Below are 20,589 nucleotides of genomic sequence, written 5' to 3'. Positions count from 1 at the left end.
ATCCTGCAGAAGTTTCGCTGTGTCACCAACATTTATTTTTCAAATATTATTCCTCAGTGTTGGGGGGAAATCAGTGTTTTGAGAACACGACCCGTGATTTTTTGAATAGAAAACATTCTCGGAGTTTCTGCGTTTGAGTAGCCCAAGAATCTCCCCTTAAAAAGTTCAAGCTCCCAGTGCAAGGATTCCAGAATGCCCATTAAAAAAAAAAATAAGGAAGCAGCCCCATTTTCCCCACTCAATTCAGACAACACAATAAGATCTCCAAAGTCATTGTTTCCCCACGAGGAAACACCACCCCAAAACCCTGAAGGAACCACACACCGATGCTTTAATTACAGGGTGGTGAAGCCCACAACTCCTCTAAATTCTGATTTTGTTTTTGTTTTTGTTTTTTTTAATTTGTGAGGGGGGAAACATCCTTCCCTCGGTGGCTCCCAGCAGCTGCCACTTGCAGTGTGCTGCTGCTCTCTGCTGCTTCCCAGCATTTCCAGAGGGCTCCGAGCATCCCGAGGTGGCCACGGCAAGGAAATAAATATTTATTTCCAGGAGAAAAAAACAGACACAGGAGGGGTGGAAAATCGTTATCAATCTCGCAGGTGAGGATGGAAAAATGCTGTCTCCTGGTGATTTGATCAGCAGGATAGTTTTGCAGGGCCTTCCAAAAGTAAGGGAAGAAGTTATTAGATTAGTTATTATTTAATTCCCACTGCAAAGGAAGTTGCCCAACACGAGCAATTTTCTATCTTTGCTCTGTCACAAACATCCTGGAGTGGAGTTTTGGGTCAAGGAAGAGGGAGGAAAAGCAGAGCTGACTCCCCTGGCCCTGCTCTGGAATATTCCTGTCCCAGGACGTGGATCCAGGTTTTCCTTGCCCTGAGGAGGGAGGTGGGAGCTCATTCTCAGGAGTGGATCAGGTGAAAAATGCCCAGCAGGAGCTGCAGTGAATTAAAACCAGCATTAGGATTCCCAAATCCTCATCATCATTCCACTCATCCCCTTGGATAAAAGGACAGAGGCTGAGGATAGAGACAGAAAATGCTCCGATTTCACCCTGCATCCTACTCAGCATCTCCATCCTCCTCATTATCAGCAGAATTTTTCCAGCTGTGACCTAGGAATAACGTGTATTTCTTACCTAACAGGCTTAAAATAATTCCCGTTTCCCTCTTAAAGTATTTTGGAACACAGTGTTACCACTGCTGCGCCACCTTACCTGTAATTCAGACACCAAATACAAAACACACCTGGAGGAATCAGGATCTCTCCAATTTATCATCCCCGATTCCTCCCTGCACCCGTTTCTAGGTTGGAATTATAAACAACAAAGGACAAACTCTCATTTTTTTTTCTAGAGAAAATGGGCACCTGATGGTTGTTTTAGGAGCACACACTGTCCTGTCTTTTTGGGAAGACATTAATACCGAACTTTCTGTGTTGATAAATAACATCTCATGGTGAAATTCACTTTTTCTTTCTTTTTTTTTTTTTTTTTTTCCCTTTCAATTGCCTGTGAGTGCAGCAAACTGAATCCCCTCAGGCTCACGAAAAATAGGTCAGCAGTGTCCAGGCTTGCTGGAGCTATTCCTCCCTGAAATGCATCTCCTGGAAAGACTCGCCAAATGCAGCGGGGATGGATGCAGATTTCCGAAAAATGGCATTAAAACTTCCACCAAACTTCCCACTGCCCCTCCCAGGCACTCTGGGATAAAAAAAAGGACTATTTGGGACTCAAATATCAGGAAATAAATTCATTTTCTTTTCAGTTCACTGGCCTCAAACAGATCTTTTAAAGCTCATTTTTTTTTCCACAGTAAACTCACCTTGGGTTGAATGAAAACGTAACAGTAAACTTGTTTTAGGCTAAAATCAATTAGTAAATATTAGTAAATATTATAATAAAATATTTAGTAAAAATATTAGTAAATATTTAGTAAAAATATTAGTAAATATTTAGTTTTTGCTTTAAAGAATGGAGAAATTTTGAGAAAAAAAAGCAGATTGTATGGTGCACAGTGACAAGGTAGCTCCAGCAGTCGGGCTGTGTGTGGTTAATGATGCTCCTGTCCCCCTTCAGACCAGCTCCAGGGGCTGCATAATTGTTTTTCTGCCAACCTATAAATTCTTGAGTAACAACAAAATTATTGTGATTTTTCTTCCTAAATAATTCATATCTCACCAAGTACCTAAGCGGGCCCATGAATCACTGAGCGTGGAACAATCACATCTAATGGCATTTCTTCTTTTAAGGAAATAAAAACAGGTTTGACTTTGTCACCTCGTTCAAAAATCGGCGTTCTCATCTGGTATTTACATTTGAAACTTGGAAGTTCCCTTGATTGGAGTTTTTGTCTGAAGGATTTGCTTTTAATCATGTTTTCCACTTTTAATTCTATTAGGATTATTAATATCACTGCAAGTAATAAATTGGTTTTATAATGAACTACAACAGGGCTCATAAACTGTGCTTAAAGTGATGCAATTACTTCCAAAATCACTCTGGGTTGTTTGTATTCTACTTTTGAGGACTTAAATGCAAAACCAACATCTCAATTTTTTTTTTTTCTAGAAATGAAATAAATCTTTTAAGCAAACTTGCAATGTATCAGTGACAGTTTTTATTCTACATTCCCTGGGTGCAATGCTGAAGCTGCCACTTTTTCTTAGGTGTATTTAAACTGAAAACTACAGCCCAAAATTGAAATCATGACTTCTGTTTCCAGAAACAGGGAAAGGAATCAAGCTAACCCTCAGAATTATTAACTCACTTTTCTGCAGTGAACATGATTTAGGGGTTACAGCAAGAGCCAATATAAATTAAATGGCCACAGTAAATAATAGATGAAGCAAAATCCCCTTTGTTTCAGGAAAAGTTGCTCTAAACCACAGGCCTAAGGGCACTCAACTATTAAAAAAACACCTGAATTTCATTGAATAATAACAACATACATCAGGGAGATCTCTAATTATGGTTTGTGTGGATATTTAGGTCGACACACAAGGTAAGGTGAGGACAGATTTAAATTCTGCCCAAGTCAATGGAAGGTCAGCAGGAGAAAAGCCCTGGATATTGCTGCAGGGAAAGAGAAGGGAGCAGGAAAAGAGCACAAAAACTGATTTTTCAGGACAAGAGAGTGCTGATCATAAATATTTAGGAGTTTCACTCCAATCTTTAATTCCAGAATTAATTTACAGTGAGGGGGAGAAAAAAGTCAAGAACTTTGTGTTGAACTGTGTCCACCTGCAAGTAGCTCATGGACTGGTGATTGAAACAGTGATGTTAAATCTAAAAAATATTTACATAAAACAGACTGCCTGGACCATGTTTGTATCACCAGCCCCAAAACTTCAGGAAAACAAACCAACCCACCAATGTTTGACCACAACTTGGAGGAGACAAGAACAGAAAAGGACGTTTCTTGGGGCAACTCATTAGCACCTCAAAATCTCTGATGAAACATTTATCAACCATACAAAAAGGCCTGAAAGTGAAATATAGTAATTAAGCCTTCTGAAAAATTACTTAAGCCACCCCATTTATCGATTGTGTGGCTTAAGTAATCTTTCAGAGGACACGTAAGATTTAATAAGTCTAAGTAGTTAAAGCTCCTGCCTCGGCTCTGCCCGTTAGAGCGTAATTGAAGCGGTAAAAAAGATCAGCTGAACGTGTGTTGATTACCACCTTATCTTTGAGAGGCAATTAAGCACCTCAATCATTGCAACAAGATTTGATTGTGCAGCCTTTATTGGACATTGATCTTTCAGCAAAGGCAGCTGCATTTCCCATTAATTGACAGGAGCAGAGTTTAACCGGGACACCCGAGCCGGCTGACCCGGCCGAGGGGTGACTGCGGCGGCTCCTCCAGCTTCAGGTGCCCACAGTAATCATAATTATTTCAGGAGGTGCTACAAGGAGCAGCCACCTGATCCTCGGGGTTTGGTTTCTCTGGAGTAGTTAAGGCAGGTGAAACAAAGCTCTGGGACCTCATCTCTGCCTCGTTTAAACATCAGCAAGGAGATAATTAAGGCGAGGCTTGGAAGGGGAAATAAACTTTATTTCAGAGGGGAGGCGGGGCAGATCAAATCCGTCCCAAGGCACGAGGGACATTTTGTGGATCGATTGTTCCTGGGTGCTGCAGGAAGTTTTGAGGCAGAGTGGTACAAATCTTGCTGGTCCTCAGTATCTTGCATTCAGGCCAAAACTGGAGTGATAAAAAAACCCCAGATGGTAAGAAGTTGGTATTTATAGCAAAATGAGAGTGTCAGATGAAATGTTTTACTTTTGAAAACAAGCAACTGGGTTTGTATTCATAGATGAGAATTATTTCATCATGATTTAATAACTCGAGTTACCCCTCATTTTCCCTCTGAAGAACTGCCAAGCCTTAATGAAAGGAAATGAGTGATCCCATATTTGCACTCTGCCCCTCAGACATCTCCCAGTTCATCCTTTAGCCCCATCAACTTCCCAAGAGCCAAGAGGTCCATTGATTTTCATGTAATACAAGAAAATATTACATCTGCTTAATTGTTACACAGTGAGATCATTGAACAAGAGATCGGGGCTCTGTTTAATGCTGCGAGCAGCACGGGATTGCAGCAATCAATAGGGCAGTTTGTCAGGGATGTTCTCCAAGGAGCCCTGCCCATCACTGGATGGGGCTGCATTTATTGGAAAACAGGTAAGCAAAGTCAGCAGTGCCCATTATCAGAAATCAAACGAGCTGCAGTGAGAGGAGCTGCGGCAGCTCCCAATGAAGAGCTGTATTTAGGGCCTGGTAATTAAAAACCATTTGATCAACCTCGTGTTGCCTTTACAGCCAGGTATTGATGAGCTCTGTGGCAATGAATGAGCAGTATTTGACTTCAAACTTATGGGCTGCAGTGAGCATCAGCTCTAGAAAAAAGCTGGCTGCAATTTTTCTTATTAACGAGGGTTCCTGTAAGGCCACCTCTTCATCTTGGAGACGTTTAACTTGTGGCAGGGATGTTCTCCAAAATTTACCAGTGCAAGCACTTCTCTGATTGAAGTGTCCAGTGTTGCTTCATTGAGTGGGGAACACTTCTATTATCTGGAATTAAGTTTAAAAAGTATTTAAATGATTATTACACTGTAATCATAGCTTGATTATCATTTATTGAGGGGAAGTGATTTCCCTTCAAGCCGGCCCCACCCATTTTACATTTATTTTTTGACTCTTGAAAACTGGAACGACCAACTTCCACCACCAGCTGTGGGACTTGGAACCGACAGCATGAGCTGCTGGCACCAAATCCCAGCACCAGCAATAGATCCTGCACAGGTCTTCCTGTTCCCATGAATTCCATATTTCCACCATCCAAATAGTTCCCCAAAAGTTGATTTTTTTTTTTTTTTCTCAGGTTTCCAACTGACAGGAAATAGTTTTGTCACTATTTGTGCTTGGTTACAACTGGACAAATCAGTTATTTTGCATCCAAAAATTGAGATATTCTTGTAGCATTCTTCTCATTCTCCTCATTAATTAAAAATACTAGCAATTTGTGAATTAGCACAGGGGACTAAATCTTCTTAGATCTAGTCACTCAGATTTTGTACTTACCTATAAAGCAATCAAAAGAATAACAGCAACACACATCTGGAGCTCGAGAATTTCAAAAGATACAAGCATCAAATGTATTTTGTTTATTTTATTTAAATATCATTTAAAGAAATGTGATACAGCCACTTTGCACTTCTTTTAGGGTGGGTTTTTTTTTTTTGTCCCCAAAGATTCTTCCAGGTGCTTGTGAGCACACAGCGCCCATTCAGACACAGCTACACTTGTGGCAATTAATTAATTCTGAAATATCTGGGCAAGATCTACACCTGAGCAGCTTTTATCTTTGCAGGGACATTCTGAAAATGTCAGCGCGCTCACAGTTTCCTTGCCCACAGGCTACAGTTCAGTTTCTCTAAGTTGACAAATGCATCTCTTTAAATGATCACAAGTTTGTCCAGCAGCGCCAGCCGCTGACTTCCAGACATACCCTCAGCAATTCCAATTCTTCACCTTCACAGACCTCTGCAAAAATCAATCTCTCACGACCAAAACGTCCACGCAGCTTCCTGAAACAGCACAGAGCATGAGAACACAGGGTAAAAACCGAGTTTTCCTGTTGTTTTTAGTCAAAAGGCAGCAGATATTTGCAGCACAGAACCCACCAGAGGACAGACAGTGGTCAGTACATGGCTCCTTCATCTTCTTTATTGAGAAAATAAACAGTGACTGGGCCGTGGCTGGTGTGAACGGTCTCTGTGACACGGGCAAAGAACCAGGAGCCAATTCCATACAGTAGAGTTGGGATGCCTGAGGAGAGAGAAAAACACATTTTACACACACACAGAGCCAGCCAGGGAAACCCAAAGTGCAAACTCAGAGTGAAGAACGATGAGTCCAGAATGAAATGAGAGGGAAATTGCTCCTGGAAAAGCTGCCTCAGAAGTATTTTATCTTTATTTAAATGCAGCAATCAGGGCTTAACTCCTTTCCTGTTGACACCAGGCAGGAAGCTGCAATATGTAGGAATTATTAGAAAAACAGGTGAAAAAAGAAGTGAAACATTGCCATGTACACATGATTTCTACCGATTAAATATATAAATATATATGTGTTTATATGTCCAAATACTAAACCCAAACTCCTTGTACACCCACTTAAATTACTGGAGTTTATGTCAGAGCAGAAATTAAAAATACAGGCAGTGAATCCAACATGAAGCTGCTCTGAGGAAAACCAGATCAGGGTTATATATATCATAGATATATATAGTGATATGTTTTAGCCCTACCAATTTATCTATGTATTACAGACAATATTCTATTTATTACAGAGGGAAAAGCAGAGGTGGATTTAGGCCCTGAACTCAGGAACATCAAGTTTAACATGTTTGAAGCTAAGTGCTTAAGCAGGATTCTGAGGGAAATAAATTGTCTTTTTCATCATGTTTTCCAGTCATTTAAATATGAAACATGAAGGGTAGTTGTGTGAAAAACAAAGGTGTGACTGGGTGAAGGGAAATCAGATTTAAAAGTGCTATTAAGAAATTAATCTTTGTGATTGTATTTTCTCACTGTGTCATTCCAGAAAGATCAGAAGATTAGGACCAGCAGGCATGTTTTGGAAAAAAAAAGTCACTGAAGACTTGTGAAGAAAAGTAAAATTTTAAAAATTAATACAGAAATGAATAATGTATGACACGTTATGGCACCGTCACTGCTGGCATTCAAATAAGCACTGACTCTGCAGCCAAAGTTTTGAAATAATACACTTCAGAAGTTAACTCTAGCTAATTTAATATTAATAAGGTACTGAAAAAACCTTTTTATTGTAAGGATTTCTATTCCAGCAGCACATTAGGGTCAAAGCAGCCGGACCATCAGACATTGCCTGAAACAGTTTCGCTTCAGAATTGCTTAGAGGACAAAAGTTCATCCATCGCACGGGGATTTCCAGCTGGAAAATGCTCCGACCAAAGGCAGGAGCCGCTTAAATACCAAAATCTGATCTGTGCCTGTCACAAGGGGCAGAGAAACGCGAACTCCCTGAAATCCCTCCCGCCAGGGTCGATTTACGGCTCTGCCCCTGCCCTGCTCGGGAATTCCTGGGCCGGAGAAGGAGAGAGGAAGAGCAGAGAGAGGGGAAGGGAGAGAGGGAGAAAGAGAAGGAGAAAGGACGAGGGGGAAAGAGGAGGAGGAGGAGAAGGGAAAAGAGCGAAAGAGAGAGGAAAGGAGAGGACGAGAGGGGAAAGGAGAGAAAGAGAGGGGAAAGGAGAGAAGAGGAACAGGGGAAAGAGAGGGGAAAGCAGAGGGGAAAGGAGAGAAAGAGAGGACAAGGTGAGGAGGAAAGAGAGAGGGAGAGAGAAGGAAAAGAAGACGGAGAAGGTTCGGAGCAAAGCTGCTCGGTCAGAGCCGCCGTCCCGGCCCCTCAGCGCTGCCCCTCAGGCCGGCTCTGGCTGCCCCTCAGGCCGGCTCTGGCTGCCCCTCAGGCCGGCTCTCGCTGCCCCTCAGGCCGGCTCCGGCTGCCCCTCAGGCCGGCTCCGGCTGCCCCTCAGGCCGGCTCCGGCTGCCCCTCAGGCCGGCTCCGGCTGCCCCTCAGGCCGGCTCCGGCTGCCCCTCAGGCCGGCTCCGGCTGCCCCTCAGGCCGGCTCTCGCTGCCCCTCAGGCCGGCTCCGGCTGCCCCTCAGGCCGGTTCTCGCTGCCCCTCAGGCCGGCTCCGGCTGCCCCTCAGGCCGGCCCTCGCTGCCCCTCAGGCCGGCTCCGGCTGCCCCTCAGGCCGGCTCCGGCTGCCCCTCAGGCCGGCTCTCGCTGCCCCTCAGGCCGGCTCCGGCTGCCCCTCAGGCCGGCTCCGGCTGCCCCTCAGGCCGGCTCCGGCTGCCCCTCAGGCCGGCTCCGGCTGCCCCTCAGGCCGGCTCTCGCTGCCCCTCAGGCCGGCTCCGGCTGCCCCTCAGGCCGGCTCCGGCTGCCCCTCAGGCCGGCTCCGGCTGCCCCTCAGGCCGCCCCCGGCTCTCGCTGCCCCTCAGGCCGCCCCGGGCCGGACTCACCGGCGTTGAGCACCTTGAGGGCGGTGAAGAAGGCGTCCTGCAGCGCCAGGTCCTGCGGCGCGGCGCGGGAGCAGTGGTATTTGATGAAGGGGAAGCAGCCGGTGCGCAGCACCAGGTAGTTGGCGCCGTCCACGGGCCAGTTGAAGTGCGAGAGGCCGAACTGGTCGTTGCGCACCGCGCCGTACTTGACGCAGAACGAGGTCCAGTGGGGCAGGCGGCGCTGCCGCAGGTGCTGGCTCAGCACCTCGGAGGCGGCGGGACGGGCCGGGGAAGGAGCGCGGCCCCGCCACAGCAGCAGCGCCACGGCCGCCCCGTGCAGCCGCTGCAGCAGCGCCCGCATCCCGCGGGGCCCCGCGCCTGCGCCCGCACCGCGCCTGCGCGGCCCGGGGGCGGGCACCCAGCGGGGCCGAGCGGGACGGCGGGCCGGGAACGGGCTGGGAACGGAGCGGGACGGCGGGCCGGGAACGGGCTGGGAACGGAGCGGGACGGCGGGCCGGGAACGGGCTGGGAACGGAGCGGGACGGCGGGCCGGGAACGGGCTGGGAACGGAGCGGGACGGCGGGCCGGGAATGGGCTGGGAACGGAGCGGGACAACGAGCTGGGAATAGAGAGGGAATGGAGAAGGAATGGGCTGGGAACGGAGCGGGACAGCGAGCCGGGAACAGCACGGGAATGGAGAGGGAATGGGCTGGGAACGGAGCAGGACAGCGAGCCGGGAATGGGCCGGGAATCGCTCAGGAGTGGAGAGGGAATGGGCCCAGGAACGGAGCGGCAATCACCGGGGAATGGAGAGGGAATGGCCCCGGGTGTGGGCCCCTCGGTTCAGGAAGGACACTGAGGGGCTCTGGAGCATGTCCAGGGAAGGGAACTGAGCTGGAGCCCCAGGAGAGGCTGAGGGAGCTGGGAAAGGGGCTCAGCCTGGAGAAAAGGAGGCTCAGGGGGAATGTCCGGGGATCGGGCCCTGCTCCCAGGGAACAGGGACAGGAGGAGGACATGGTGTAAAGCTGCACCAGGGGAGGCTCAGGTTGGACACCAGCAGGAATTTCCTCACAGAAAGGGCGGCCGGGCATCGGAAAGGGCTGCCCAGGGAGCTTTGGAGTGCCCATCCCTGGAGGTGTCCGAGGAATTCCTGGACGTGGCACTCGGTGCTCTGGGCTGGTGACAGGGTGGGCATCGGGCACAGGTTGGACAATGACCTTGGAGGGCTTTTCCCATCATGAGTTTCCATGACAGACACACCGAGGCTGCTGTGCTGGAGCCACCCGAGTATGACAGAAAACTGGACAATCATGTTTTTAGAAAGGGTTTTTTGGCACCCATATGCTGAGGGAGCACCTGCAGCAGCCAGGGTCACCTGCGCTCAGGTGAGTGCATCCAGCTGCGCTGGGTTTACCTGGCAGACCTCCCGAAAAATCTTCAAGTGTCAGATCCCTTCAAAGAAATATTTTAAAATCACAGCCTGTGTTCTATTTTTCTAAGGAAAAGCTAAGGTTTTCAACCATTTTTCATTCTATTTGAGAGGGGGGGGGAAGGTCCAGAAAACTGAGAAATGGAAACAGATTTTTTTTTTCTTTCAATAATTGCAAGCAATATCTCAAACTCAGCAATCTTAGACCATTGAGCTATCCAGCATGAACATGCTAATTAATCAATTACTACCCAACAACATGCCCTGTTTATTTACTGTACTACATGTGTGTAGAACAAGTAATTATTAATCATCACCAGCAACGAATTTCCCCTTCAAGTTCACCTCCCTATAATTAATAGAGCACATAGTTTAGCTTTAGTACCTTTCTTTAGTAGTGATAACAGTGGCTGAGGATAGAAAAGTTGGAATCTGGTACCGTGGTGAAGGGTTGAAATAAAGTATTGAACCTTTAGAGTGACACAAGGCTGTTGTATTCCATTAATTACGTTAATGAAGGTTGTCAGTGACTGGAGTTCTTCATCAGCATAACAAAATCTGCAGTCTCAAATGAAATACGGAGGATCTGTACAATGTAACAGGGGGTGCCTCAGACCTACCGTATCCCGTTGTTAAATGGATTTGATTGGAATTTTTAAGGAAAGCCTTAAAAATCCAGGGATTTATTACCTTAACCTAGAGGGGAGGTGTTAAATTCTCCTGATCTTGAGGTACTGGAGATCTTCCAGGAAAGAGGGAGGGTGAACATCTCACTTCAGAAGACATCTGGGAGTGGTTGTGTTGATAAACTGCCTTTTTTTTTTTTTTAATGCTCAGAGTTGCCATTCTAAATGTGGAAATGTGGGCTGAAAGCTTTTTTTCTTTCCTTTTATCCAGGGCTTTAAACCCAACTGCCTAAAACAGGAGACCCAGTTTCCAGTACTGTCAGCTCCAGGTAGCTCTTTCAGGAGAAATGACCTGAAGTGGTCTGTGCAACGCTAAATTCTTGCTGAAACAAAATCCACCAAGTGCTGCCAGTTAAACAAACGTCTCCATTTCCAGCTCTTGACTCCTGGGGAGCACAAATCCTTTAATTGTCTGCATCCTCTGCAGTTGCTGCCAAACCTGCTGTCCCTCACCTCCTTCCATGAGCATTCCTCCACTCCCTGCAGCTGTTTTTTTGCCCAAATCCGGCATTTTTGGGGGGAAGTTTCTGATGAGAAGCCACACTTGGGCCACCTTTAATCTTTTGCTTCACACTTGTTCTGTTTTCTTCCCATCCAGCTCACGTTCTGAAATTCAATCTACACTTCACCAACTCCGCTACTCTTTTAATGAGTGGGAATAAATAATCCAGTAGTGTGAACAGAATTATATTCCTGACTTCTTAACAATAGTATAATTTCATTTTAAATCTGCGGCGTTGCTAAAAAAACCCCACGTTTTTGGCACCAGCAGCATGGGAGCCGAATGTGAGAGACTGCAAAGCAGTTTCAATCCTTCCATCAGCTCCAGGCTCGGAAGTGTTAGTAGTAATTAAAAACTTTTTTTTTCCCCCCCCCCCCACCCCTTCAAAATACATTTCACACTTTGCACATGCTGAGAAATCCCTCTCACCACGGGAACTTTCAGGTCACTCGTTTCCTGCAAAAACAGGTACAGTTTTCTTTTGTGAGGGTAGAACAAAGCCAGAAGGAAGTGCAGGTTTCATTTCCTCCTAGGACACCGCAGTCTATTAAGTGCCAGTGAACTAATGAGCCTCTCAGACCTTATGTTGTTCTGGCTTGGATCAAGGCTTCCTTCTCCTTAACCCTTTGGAAACCAGCTCAATTCCACCTTGGGAATAACTTCCACCCCTGTGGGTATCCAAACCCAACACTACGTTGATGTAAAACAGCAAAAAAAACCCAGGAATTGAAAATTCTCCTGTGGATTTTTTTTTTTTATTTGAAGCAGGAATCGGCATTCGTGTAAATGTTTTCATCTGCACTGAATTAATTCTGTGAGCAAAGTAGAAGAGGGGAAAAAAAAAACCCCTCCACCAAAAATAATGTCTCATGCTGAGGGATCAAAGATTTGCTGTCAGAAAAACTGATCTCGTGCAACTGCTTGGTTAATTTGTGTTAAAACTGGTTTTCCCTGAGCTTTTTTTGGGAAATAATCCCAAGAATACTTGCCATTCCTAAGGATAACAGTCTCCATTCAATGAGATCTGCTCTTCCAGAGCAAAATGTGGCATGTGTTGTCTGTTGGGATATTTAAAGATTTGATGGGTAAAGATAATTTTACAAATATAACCTTGTCCTTTGACAACACTGCACAGCAATGGTGACCAAAAGGGTCACCAGCATCCAAAATACAGATGGACAGACCTGCAAAAGTCATGGAATTCTGGGAATCACAGGGCAAGTAGAATTCTATTGATTAATTAGTGCTGTCGCTGAGCTTTTTGATAATTTGCAAATGACCATGAAAGAACTGCTGCAGAAGTCTTTAGAGAACCGAAAAAGCACCATAACAACAGAGATGGTTCTGCAGAGGAATGTGGGGTGGTGGGATTACTGATAGAGTGGGGTTTAAATTAAGGCATTTATAGGCAAAAGAACCATGGCATAGTTTGGGTTGGGAGGGACCTTAAATCTCATTTCATCCCACTCCTGCCATGGCAGGGACACCTTCCACCATCCCAGGCTGCTCCAAACCCTGTTCAGCCTGGCCTTGGACACTGCCAGGGATCCAGGGGCAGCCACAGCTTCTCTGGAAAAATCCATTCCAGGGTGTCCTCACCCTCACAGGGAAGAATTCCTTCCTAACATCTCAACCAACCCAAATCTCCTCCAGTTTGAAGCCATTCCCGCTTGTCCTGGCACTCCAGCTCCTTCTGTGTCTCTCCATCCTCCCTGTAGCCCCTTGAGGGCCACCATGAGGTCACCCCAAAGCTTCTCCTGCCCAGGCTGAACAATCCCAGCCTTTCCTCCCAGCAGAGCTGCTCCATCCCTCTGCTCATCCTGGAGGTCTCTGGACTCTCTGGCAGCTCTAACCCTGCACCTCCTTTCCTGCCAGGAGCCTTTCAGTGTTCACAGCCTGTTGGAAAGGGAATTTGGGCTCTCAGGGCTCTTTTCTCCTGCCCTGAGTCAGTGACAAAGGCAGCATGACCCCACTGATGAGATTTTTAACCCACACGCTGAACTTCAGGAATGACAACAGGGACACGAGGAGCATTAGGATGATCCTGTGCTTTCCAACAAGAAAGGTGGGATGTTCCCAATGCCACAGCCAGCACTCAGGGAGATTTTCTGTCCACGTTAATGTCACCTCATGCAGCAACTCAGAAGGAAAACCAAACCTGTTGTTACAGATGAGGAAGCATTTCCAGAAGCATAAGGAATGAGGCACTTGAACATTTTCTGTTAACTATTCTTCCAGAGCATCTGCTTCCCAAGGTTGTTCTTCTTCCAATCTCAGTTTGTTTTCTGCTGTAACTCCTAGAATTGCTTCAATATCTCGAATTGCCATCTGTAACAGATTCCAGGAATACAAATTATTTAATGGGCATTATAATGGAATCCAGCAGCCAGGGTGCACAGCTGGCAGTGCCTGCCTCGAACAGGTAACAGGGTTGCACGGGACAGGATGCACCAATTAAATTTAATATTACTTTGGGGACATTTGGGGGAATTATTAGTAAATATGTACAAGTCCCAGGTAAATAAAAGTACAATTTGTACTCCTAATTAACTAACAGGTGTTTTATTTCACATATGTTCGCTCACAATGAAGAAAAAGTTCTCTTTTATAATTTTCTTCAGTGGTTGCTTTTCATTCCCTCGTACTGAAAAACGGGAATTTTGTTGTTGTTGTTGTTGTTGTTTTTTCTGTAACATGTTGAAATTTAATTATGTCTTCCCCAAAATCTGTCATTTCACACTCCACTTGAAAAAATCTAGTCAGGGCGGAAAGAATCTGCTATAAATTATGTGACGTGACTGAAGATACAAATCCAACACAGCGTTCACCTTTCACAAAGCACACACAGACAGGAGCTTGGGAAGTTTTTATAAAGTTAAAGGTGATGCAGCTCAGCAAAAGAAGTCCCTGTGGAAAGCTGAGCAATTCTCTGGAATCAAAAGGCAGCTTTGTGAGGAGGGCTCGTTCCAGGGCACGGGGTTGGATTCCTGATTGCTTTCCTGGCTCCGGCGGCACCGAGGTGAGGGAACCTCCCCAGGGTGAGCAGCCCCTGGGCTTTGTCCTCCTCCTTCCCCACCCAGGGATGGGGACACTCACAGAGCAGAGAAAACTGAGGACAAAATCCATTTGGGGTGAGGGATGGGAAGGAAGGGATTAGTGGGTGCCTGCTTAAAAGAAATCAGTGTTAATAATCCAAGCAGTTATTATCAACTGAGAAATTTGTTTCTAATTTAAGATTCTTGCCTTGATGGCGTCCCTTTAAAATAAAGCAGGCAATTGTGACAGAACCGTGTGAGGCAGTGCCAACAGCTCCTTTGCTCTTCCAAAGGACACTCAGGAGCATTAGATTACAGATAATTTCACGCTCAGGGATGTGTCTTTTCAAAGCAAAAAAGTTTCAAACTTAAATTTAACTAACGGGTTCCGTGGGAGACCGACTACACTGACCCAGACACTGTAAACCACACAGAGCCAGTGATAAAAAAGGAATGGTTTAGCACTTGTTTATGATCCAGCATGAGGTATTTGCAGGCCTTGTACCGAAATTAACCAGGATCGTTAGTTAATTAACACCTCACCTTAAAATTGGTCTCGCCTTGCATATTAGGTGCTGATATTTCTTGATGGATGATGAAGAGATTGCGAGCAAAGGTCAGGAGGACCCCCTGGAGATCCTCTCCAATTGTTCTGTTAATGATATCCAAACAAATGAGTTTACCAATGATTCCCTTCACATGCTTAAAAACAATCGGCCCTCTCTCATTTGTGCCTGCCTGGTGCTGGAATTTAATGAGGATTTTCAATCTCACAAGGTGAAAATCTTCAGGGAGATATGAAAGATGAGGCTCCATTTTAACTTGTCAACGGGAAGGATTTGTGCAATAAATAATTTTTATTAATCAACTTAGCAGAAGTAAGCAGAGAGGTTTCAGCTACTCCAAGTAAAAGGTGACGGCTGAGGTAGGACTGAGGCAGCACAACACTTGGAACACCCACGTTAGTTGGGAAAAACTGTTGCTTCAGCCTAAAAATGGGAAAGAAATTTCAGCAGGATCAACATTCCTCAGATGGTTGCAGCTTTTGAGGCTTTGGTTTCCCAGTGGTCCATACAGACCCTCCACACCTTATGGAACAGGGAATTACACTGAGGATAAATGCGCCTCGTTTTCTGGAACTGACTGCAGATCTCTGATGGAATAAAAAGGGTAATTCTCAGAGATGTTTCAGGTATTTCAGTTACTTCATAAGCTCCAAGTCCTACAATCTTGAAAATATTTCCCAATTAAGGCCATGAAATTGCACTGAAAATGTGATGGCAGACAACAGGAATCCTCTTTGCTGCAAGTTGAGTTTGTTTCTTCTTATCCTATGACCAAAAATTTAGATTTTTCCTTCCTGCAGAGGCTTTTTCTGTGCTGGGAGATCGTTATTAGATCCCATTTCTGCCCTCCCTCTCCTCTGTATGCTCTCCATGCCAGTCATGCTCTCCAGAGCTCTAAACATTTTCATTGCCTCCCTCTCACAGAACAGCAGGATTTCTTCCAGCATCTCCCAGGATACACTGTTAACCTTTTTCCACAGGATCACGACATTGTTTGAGTCACAGATCCTGTTTCCAAAACCTCCCTGTTCCTCATGTTCATTACTGCTCTCTGAATGTAATTTCTTCCACCTGGATCCAACCAAAGCTAATTCTATTTCTCATATTGTTCCTTCAATTTGTGGGGATCATTTTGAATTCTATTCCTGCCCTCCACAACACTTGCAGGCACATCCAGCACTCGAAGAAGCTGTTTTGTTATCCAGGTCATTAATGAAATAGCTGCGGCATCAAAGGAATACAGAGCAGGCTGAGAGCAGAACGCTTCAGCTCCTCACTTATTACATCCTATTTTGGCAGGAAACTTGGGCAAGAACAATATAAAAAGGCATTAAACTTCCACCCTCCTCTGCCTGGTGGAAGTCAGGTTTTTAATAATGTTGCCTGGAGGAGTAAGCCTGTGCTAATCCAAGGGAGAGATTGCTCCTGACAGGGAATGCAGCTCTCCTGAAGGCAATTCCAGCAGCTCCTGAGCCTGGAGTGCCACCAGCCCTTGGGCTCAGCACGTTCCTGCCCTTCTTTTATGACTGAAATGCTTAAAACCAACCTAAAACCCTCCCAAAGGCCAACCTTGGGAGCAGTCAGGGCACTTCTGTGAGCAGGAGGTGATGGACAGGTGCTCAAGGCTGTTCATTCCCTCCCTGGCCTTTGGCAGGGCTCTTTGTCACCCTGGGTTAGGGACACTCCACACTCACATCATTCCCAGGCTTTGACGCTTCTGGTCTTCATACAACACGAAAACTGTTCCTTGTTTTTCCTGTTAATTAAGACAAAATCGCTTTACTTATTGCTAAAAGAGTGGTAATTGTAATAAATGTGTTACAGTAAGTACACACCCGAACTAAGAAGGGCTGGTTTAGAATTGTGTGTAAGGAATTATTGCTGAGTTTAAACAGATTCTTGCTCTTATTGTAGAGAATACAGTAAATACAGCAGAGTCTATTCCACAGCAAATATTTGGGTTTCAAAGCAGTGAAAGGTGGTCAGAAGTATCTTTAAAATGATCTCCTTACACAATTATTTTAAGCAAGAAGCAGGTTAACCCCTGAAAGTCTTACACACAAATTGAGAGAAAAACAGGTGTATGTGGCACTTGAGGACATGGTTTAGGGGTGAACACGGGGGTGGTGGATTGACAGCTGGATGATCTTAAAAGACATTTTCAACCCTAACAACTCCACGATTTAGGACTGACGTTGCTAGAAGTGGTTTTATCATAAAAGAACTTACAAACAAAAGTTCTGCAGAACAAAGATCACATTTTCTCACCACTCCCGTTCATACCTGGAGGTCAAATCCAACCCCACGAGCTTGACACACGTGGAGGAGAAGGTTGTAGGAGATCCCTGAGAGGCTGGAATGCCTCAGCTGGCTGCTGGCCACGGCACACCGGGGGCTGCTCGGGGCAGGCTGCAGAGAACAACCCAGGGTTCCTCATTTTCACACCAGTTTGGATCAGAACCAGACATCTAAATGCTGAATTACTGACTTTTCACAAGGGGTGGAGGGACAGGAGATGAAGAAATGGCTTCAAACTGATAGAGGGTAAGGTTAGGTGGGATATTGGGAAGAAATTGTTCCCTGTGAGGGTGTGGGGAGGCCCTGGAATGGATTTTCCAGAGAAGCTGCGGCTGCCCCTGGATCCCTGGAAGTGCCCAAGGCCAGGCTGGACAGGGCTTGGAGCAGCCTGGGATGGTGGAAGGTGTCCCTGCCCATGGCAGGGGGTGAAGTGGGATAAGATTAGAGTTCCCTTCCAACCCAAACCATCCTGGGATTCTGCGATTCTACAAATGGCTTTTGGCCAGTGAACTCAGTGTGGAGTAAGACTTTATTTGGAGGAATTTGGAGGAATTCCTGCTCCTCACAGGCTCTGCTGGACACCGACATTTCCATAAACCCCTGGATGACAGATGAGACCCACAGAATTGCTCTTTACGAACCAGAGTTTGGTGTTTTCACAGCTTCAGTGGTCACTGGGCTCTGTGAGAGCACTGAATCCAACCTGGCCTTGGACATTCCAGGGATTCAGGGGCAGCCACAGCTTCTCTGGGTACCTGTGCCAGGGAGCCCCACCCTCCCAGGGAGGGATTTATTCCCAAAAAATAAAAACCTGACCCTGCCCTCTCTCCCCCTTGGATAAAGGTGGGTGCTGGATCAAGTTTAATCTCTCACCAGCGCTCAGGCCAGAGCTGAGATGTTGCTTCGAGGAGCTCTGAGCAGAGCTGTTCCAAACCAGGGCTTTCCTGGTGTTCTTTTTAATGCTGGACTGTTCCCTGGGAGCAGGGACACTGCACATCAAAGCCTGTAATTTCCAGTATTTCCCCTAAAATGATATTTCTCTTGACATTGACTCATTTAAGTTGACATAGCTGAAATCCCGATCTAATACATCTCTGCCTGAAAATTAATCATGTTTATAATATTCTGAGAATTAATAACACCCATTGCTCAAGTCATTAACTTAAAAAAGGAGCTTCCAAAATCTCTTTCTCTGCAGTGGGGGACCACAAATAAATGAATGCTTGATAAAATAATCCAAGCAGCAGTTTAACAAGCGTAAACTTGAATGTGGCTGCAATAACACAGAACTATTGTTTAAGGGTTGGCATCAGGTTGATGAGGTGCTTATTTCAGCTACAAAGCATGCATACACATGCATAATGAACTGCAGGATGAATTATTAATGTGTTGCTTATTTAGCCTCATCTGTCTAGAAGATAATGTATCCTAACTATAATGAGTGATTGGTTTTGTACATAATTACAGGAGCAGCAGTATCTAGGAAATTTGTTCTTTCAAAGAAGGGAGTTCTAAAAATAAAACCCTCGCACTAACTCCGGGGCTGCTCCGTTTTATCAAAATCAACCCTACCAGCATGGAGGATATCTCATAAATTAAAAGGGACAGAATCATTATTAACATCATAATTTTATACAAAGTGTTTTACTTAATCATTCATTACAGATCATGTGCAGTAAAAACATTTGTCTCTTGGTCTGTTTCTTTTTCTCTTTTCCTGGGAGACTGCAGCCTTGCAGTTAACTCTTCAGGAGATAAAAATCTCAGAAATACAGAAAGAATCAAAAATAAAGCATATGATGACAATTTATGTTAATTCTGACAGAATTTTAATTAAGAAAAAAAAAAGTTGCTACTTGATTACTTTTCATTTCTAGAACTTGGACTACTGGGACTAATCAGATCCAATTTATTTCTCTCCAACTAAAAGTGGTTGCTTGACGAGAACAATGGATCAAGAGCTCGTTAACCTCTAAATTACAGCTCCATGACATTTTTGGAATGGTGATACATTCCCTCCTCTGTGGATGGAAAAAAGGGAGCTGTGAATCTTCTGTCAAAACATGGCAAACAGCTTTTGTTTTCTATCCAGATGTGTGTGTACGCGGACACGCACTTCTCACGCTGACTTTTCTAAAGACCTTTCTTCCCATTTTATAGAATCCCAGAATATTTGGGTGGGAAGGGACCTGAAAGCTCATCCCATCCCACCTCCTGCCAGGAGCAGGGATGCCTTCTGCTGTCCCAGGCTGCTCCAAGCCCTTTCCAACCTGGCCTGGGACATCCCAGGGATAGGATTGTTCCACTTAAACTCCTCCTGCGCTGTTATCCCATGACTTTATGAACCTGGTAAAATCCAAGAGCAGCAGTTTAAAACATTGGTAGTTCCATGAATGATTATATTTGGGAACACATCAGTGCTTACAGGTTTTGTGCCCTGGTGCTGAACCTGTTGGCTTTTGCTTCCCTTTGATCCCAGAGGTCCTTGCAGGCAGCTGGAGCCACAATCCAGGTTTCCATCTGTCACATACATCAGGAGCTGAGTCAGGGCCAGCTGGTCACTGTAGCAAAGCTCAAGGTCTGTTGCCCACACCTACTCAAAACAAAGAGGGGCAGTTATTTTAATTCAAAGAAATTAAGAAGAACAGCAAGGAGAGTAAAATTCAGCAATTGTGAAGGAACGTCTCTGCTTTTTTTTTTTTTTTTTTTTTTTCCTTTTTGTCTTGTGTGTTGGCATTCCTGCTTGTGGCTTCCTGGTGCTGGAGCAGGGTTGGCAGTGATGAAGATGTGAGGAAGGAATTCCTGGCTGGGAGGGTGGAGAGACCCTGGAATGGATTTTCCAGAGAAGCTGTGGCTGCCCCTGGATCCCTAGAAGTGCCCAAGGCCAGGCTGGATGGGCTTGGAGCAGCCTGGGATGGTGGAAGTTGTCCCTGCCACGGCAGAGGTGGCACTGGATGGACTTTAGGGTCCCTTCCCACCCAAACCATTCTGGGATTCCGTGATTCCACAAACCACTTCCAAACAGGAACAACCACAACTCTTCTGTAACTTCAGAAAGAATCTTTCAGGGAGGACTCATGAGGCCGAGGGAAGCTCTGTGGATTGCTCCTGCAAGCCTCCTCCACCCCAACAACCACAGCCTGGTTTTCCCAGGAGTTTTTCCCCCTCTTAAAAAAAAAAAAATCCCTGTGCCTGCCCTGCCAGTGAGCAATGTTCCCACACCCCAAGCTGTGCCCTGCACAGGACCCCTTAAAACAAACCTCCCAGTGAACAACTTGCCTCAGCCCTGGAATGGTAAATGGACTCATTATAAGGATATTAAGGGGTCAGGCAGCCAAGGCCTCTTGGAAAAGTGGAGTCAATTTCAGAATCATATGCACAGAGTAATGCCCTTTGGATAATGGGGAATAAATCACCCCAGTAACAGTTGTTAATATCTAACTGCCAAGTATCTGTTGCTGTATTAAATATCCTATTTGTCAACTTAAATATTTCCTGCTGCACGGTCTAAAATGCAAATTGGATGCTAATG

General features: G+C 45.6%; 2 protein-coding genes across 3 annotated transcripts in view; both read right to left on the bottom strand.

The window, feature by feature from the left end:
* Window positions 1-5,656: 5,656 nt before the first annotated feature.
* Window positions 5,657-8,904, bottom strand: CUNH15orf61 (chromosome unknown C15orf61 homolog). 2 transcript variants are annotated; one of them, XM_066196515.1, is made up of 3 exons: window positions 8,563-8,904; window positions 6,185-6,329; window positions 5,657-6,088 (listed from the first exon to the last, which is right to left on the bottom strand). In XM_066196515.1, the coding sequence occupies exons 1-2, from the start codon at window positions 8,900-8,902 to the stop codon at window positions 6,202-6,204; spliced, it is 468 nt and encodes a 155-aa protein (XP_066052612.1). In that variant the 5' UTR covers window positions 8,903-8,904; the 3' UTR covers window positions 5,657-6,088; window positions 6,185-6,201. The 2 variants fall into 2 exon arrangements, with proteins under 2 accessions (XP_066052612.1, XP_066052611.1); XM_066196514.1 differs by having other exon boundaries at window positions 8,576-8,904.
* A 2,975-nt stretch (window positions 8,905-11,879) lies between these two features.
* Window positions 11,880-20,589, bottom strand: part of IQCH (IQ motif containing H) — a 63,379-nt gene continuing 54,669 nt past the window's right edge. The window contains exons 19-23 of the mRNA XM_066196649.1: window positions 19,483-19,650; window positions 17,043-17,168; window positions 16,454-16,515; window positions 14,737-14,845; window positions 11,880-13,486 (exon numbers count right to left, since the gene is read on the bottom strand). Coding sequence (XP_066052746.1) covers window positions 13,385-13,486; window positions 14,737-14,845; window positions 16,454-16,515; window positions 17,043-17,168; window positions 19,483-19,650 — 567 coding nt within the window. The 3' untranslated portion in view covers window positions 11,880-13,384. The remainder of the gene's footprint in view (window positions 13,487-14,736; window positions 14,846-16,453; window positions 16,516-17,042; window positions 17,169-19,482; window positions 19,651-20,589) is intronic.

This window comes from Chamaea fasciata, unplaced genomic scaffold (genome assembly GCF_029207755.1).
Source record: "Chamaea fasciata isolate MVZ Bird 193981 ecotype frontalis unplaced genomic scaffold, bChaFas1.0.hap1 SCAF_14, whole genome shotgun sequence".
Lineage (NCBI taxonomy): Eukaryota > Metazoa > Chordata > Aves > Passeriformes > Sylviidae > Chamaea > Chamaea fasciata.
The sequence above is the reverse complement of the archived record's forward strand: the minus strand, read 5'-3'. Positions and strand labels throughout refer to the sequence as shown.

What these genes read in the sequence shown, in the direction of transcription:
- CUNH15orf61 (XM_066196514.1), bottom strand. Translation starts at nt 8,902, where the DNA reads ATGCGGGCGCTGCTGCAGCGGCTGCACGGGGCGGCCGTGGCGCTGCTG. An exon ending in CCTTCTTCACCGCCCTCAAG is followed by an intron (nt 6,330 to 8,575) that starts GTGCTCAACGCC and finishes CTCTCTCCTCAG; the next exon opens with GCATCCCAACTCTACTGTAT. An exon ending in TGACCACTGTCTGTCCTCTG is followed by an intron (nt 6,089 to 6,184) that starts GTGGGTTCTGTG and finishes GTGCTGTTTCAG; the next exon opens with GAAGCTGCGTGGACGTTTTG.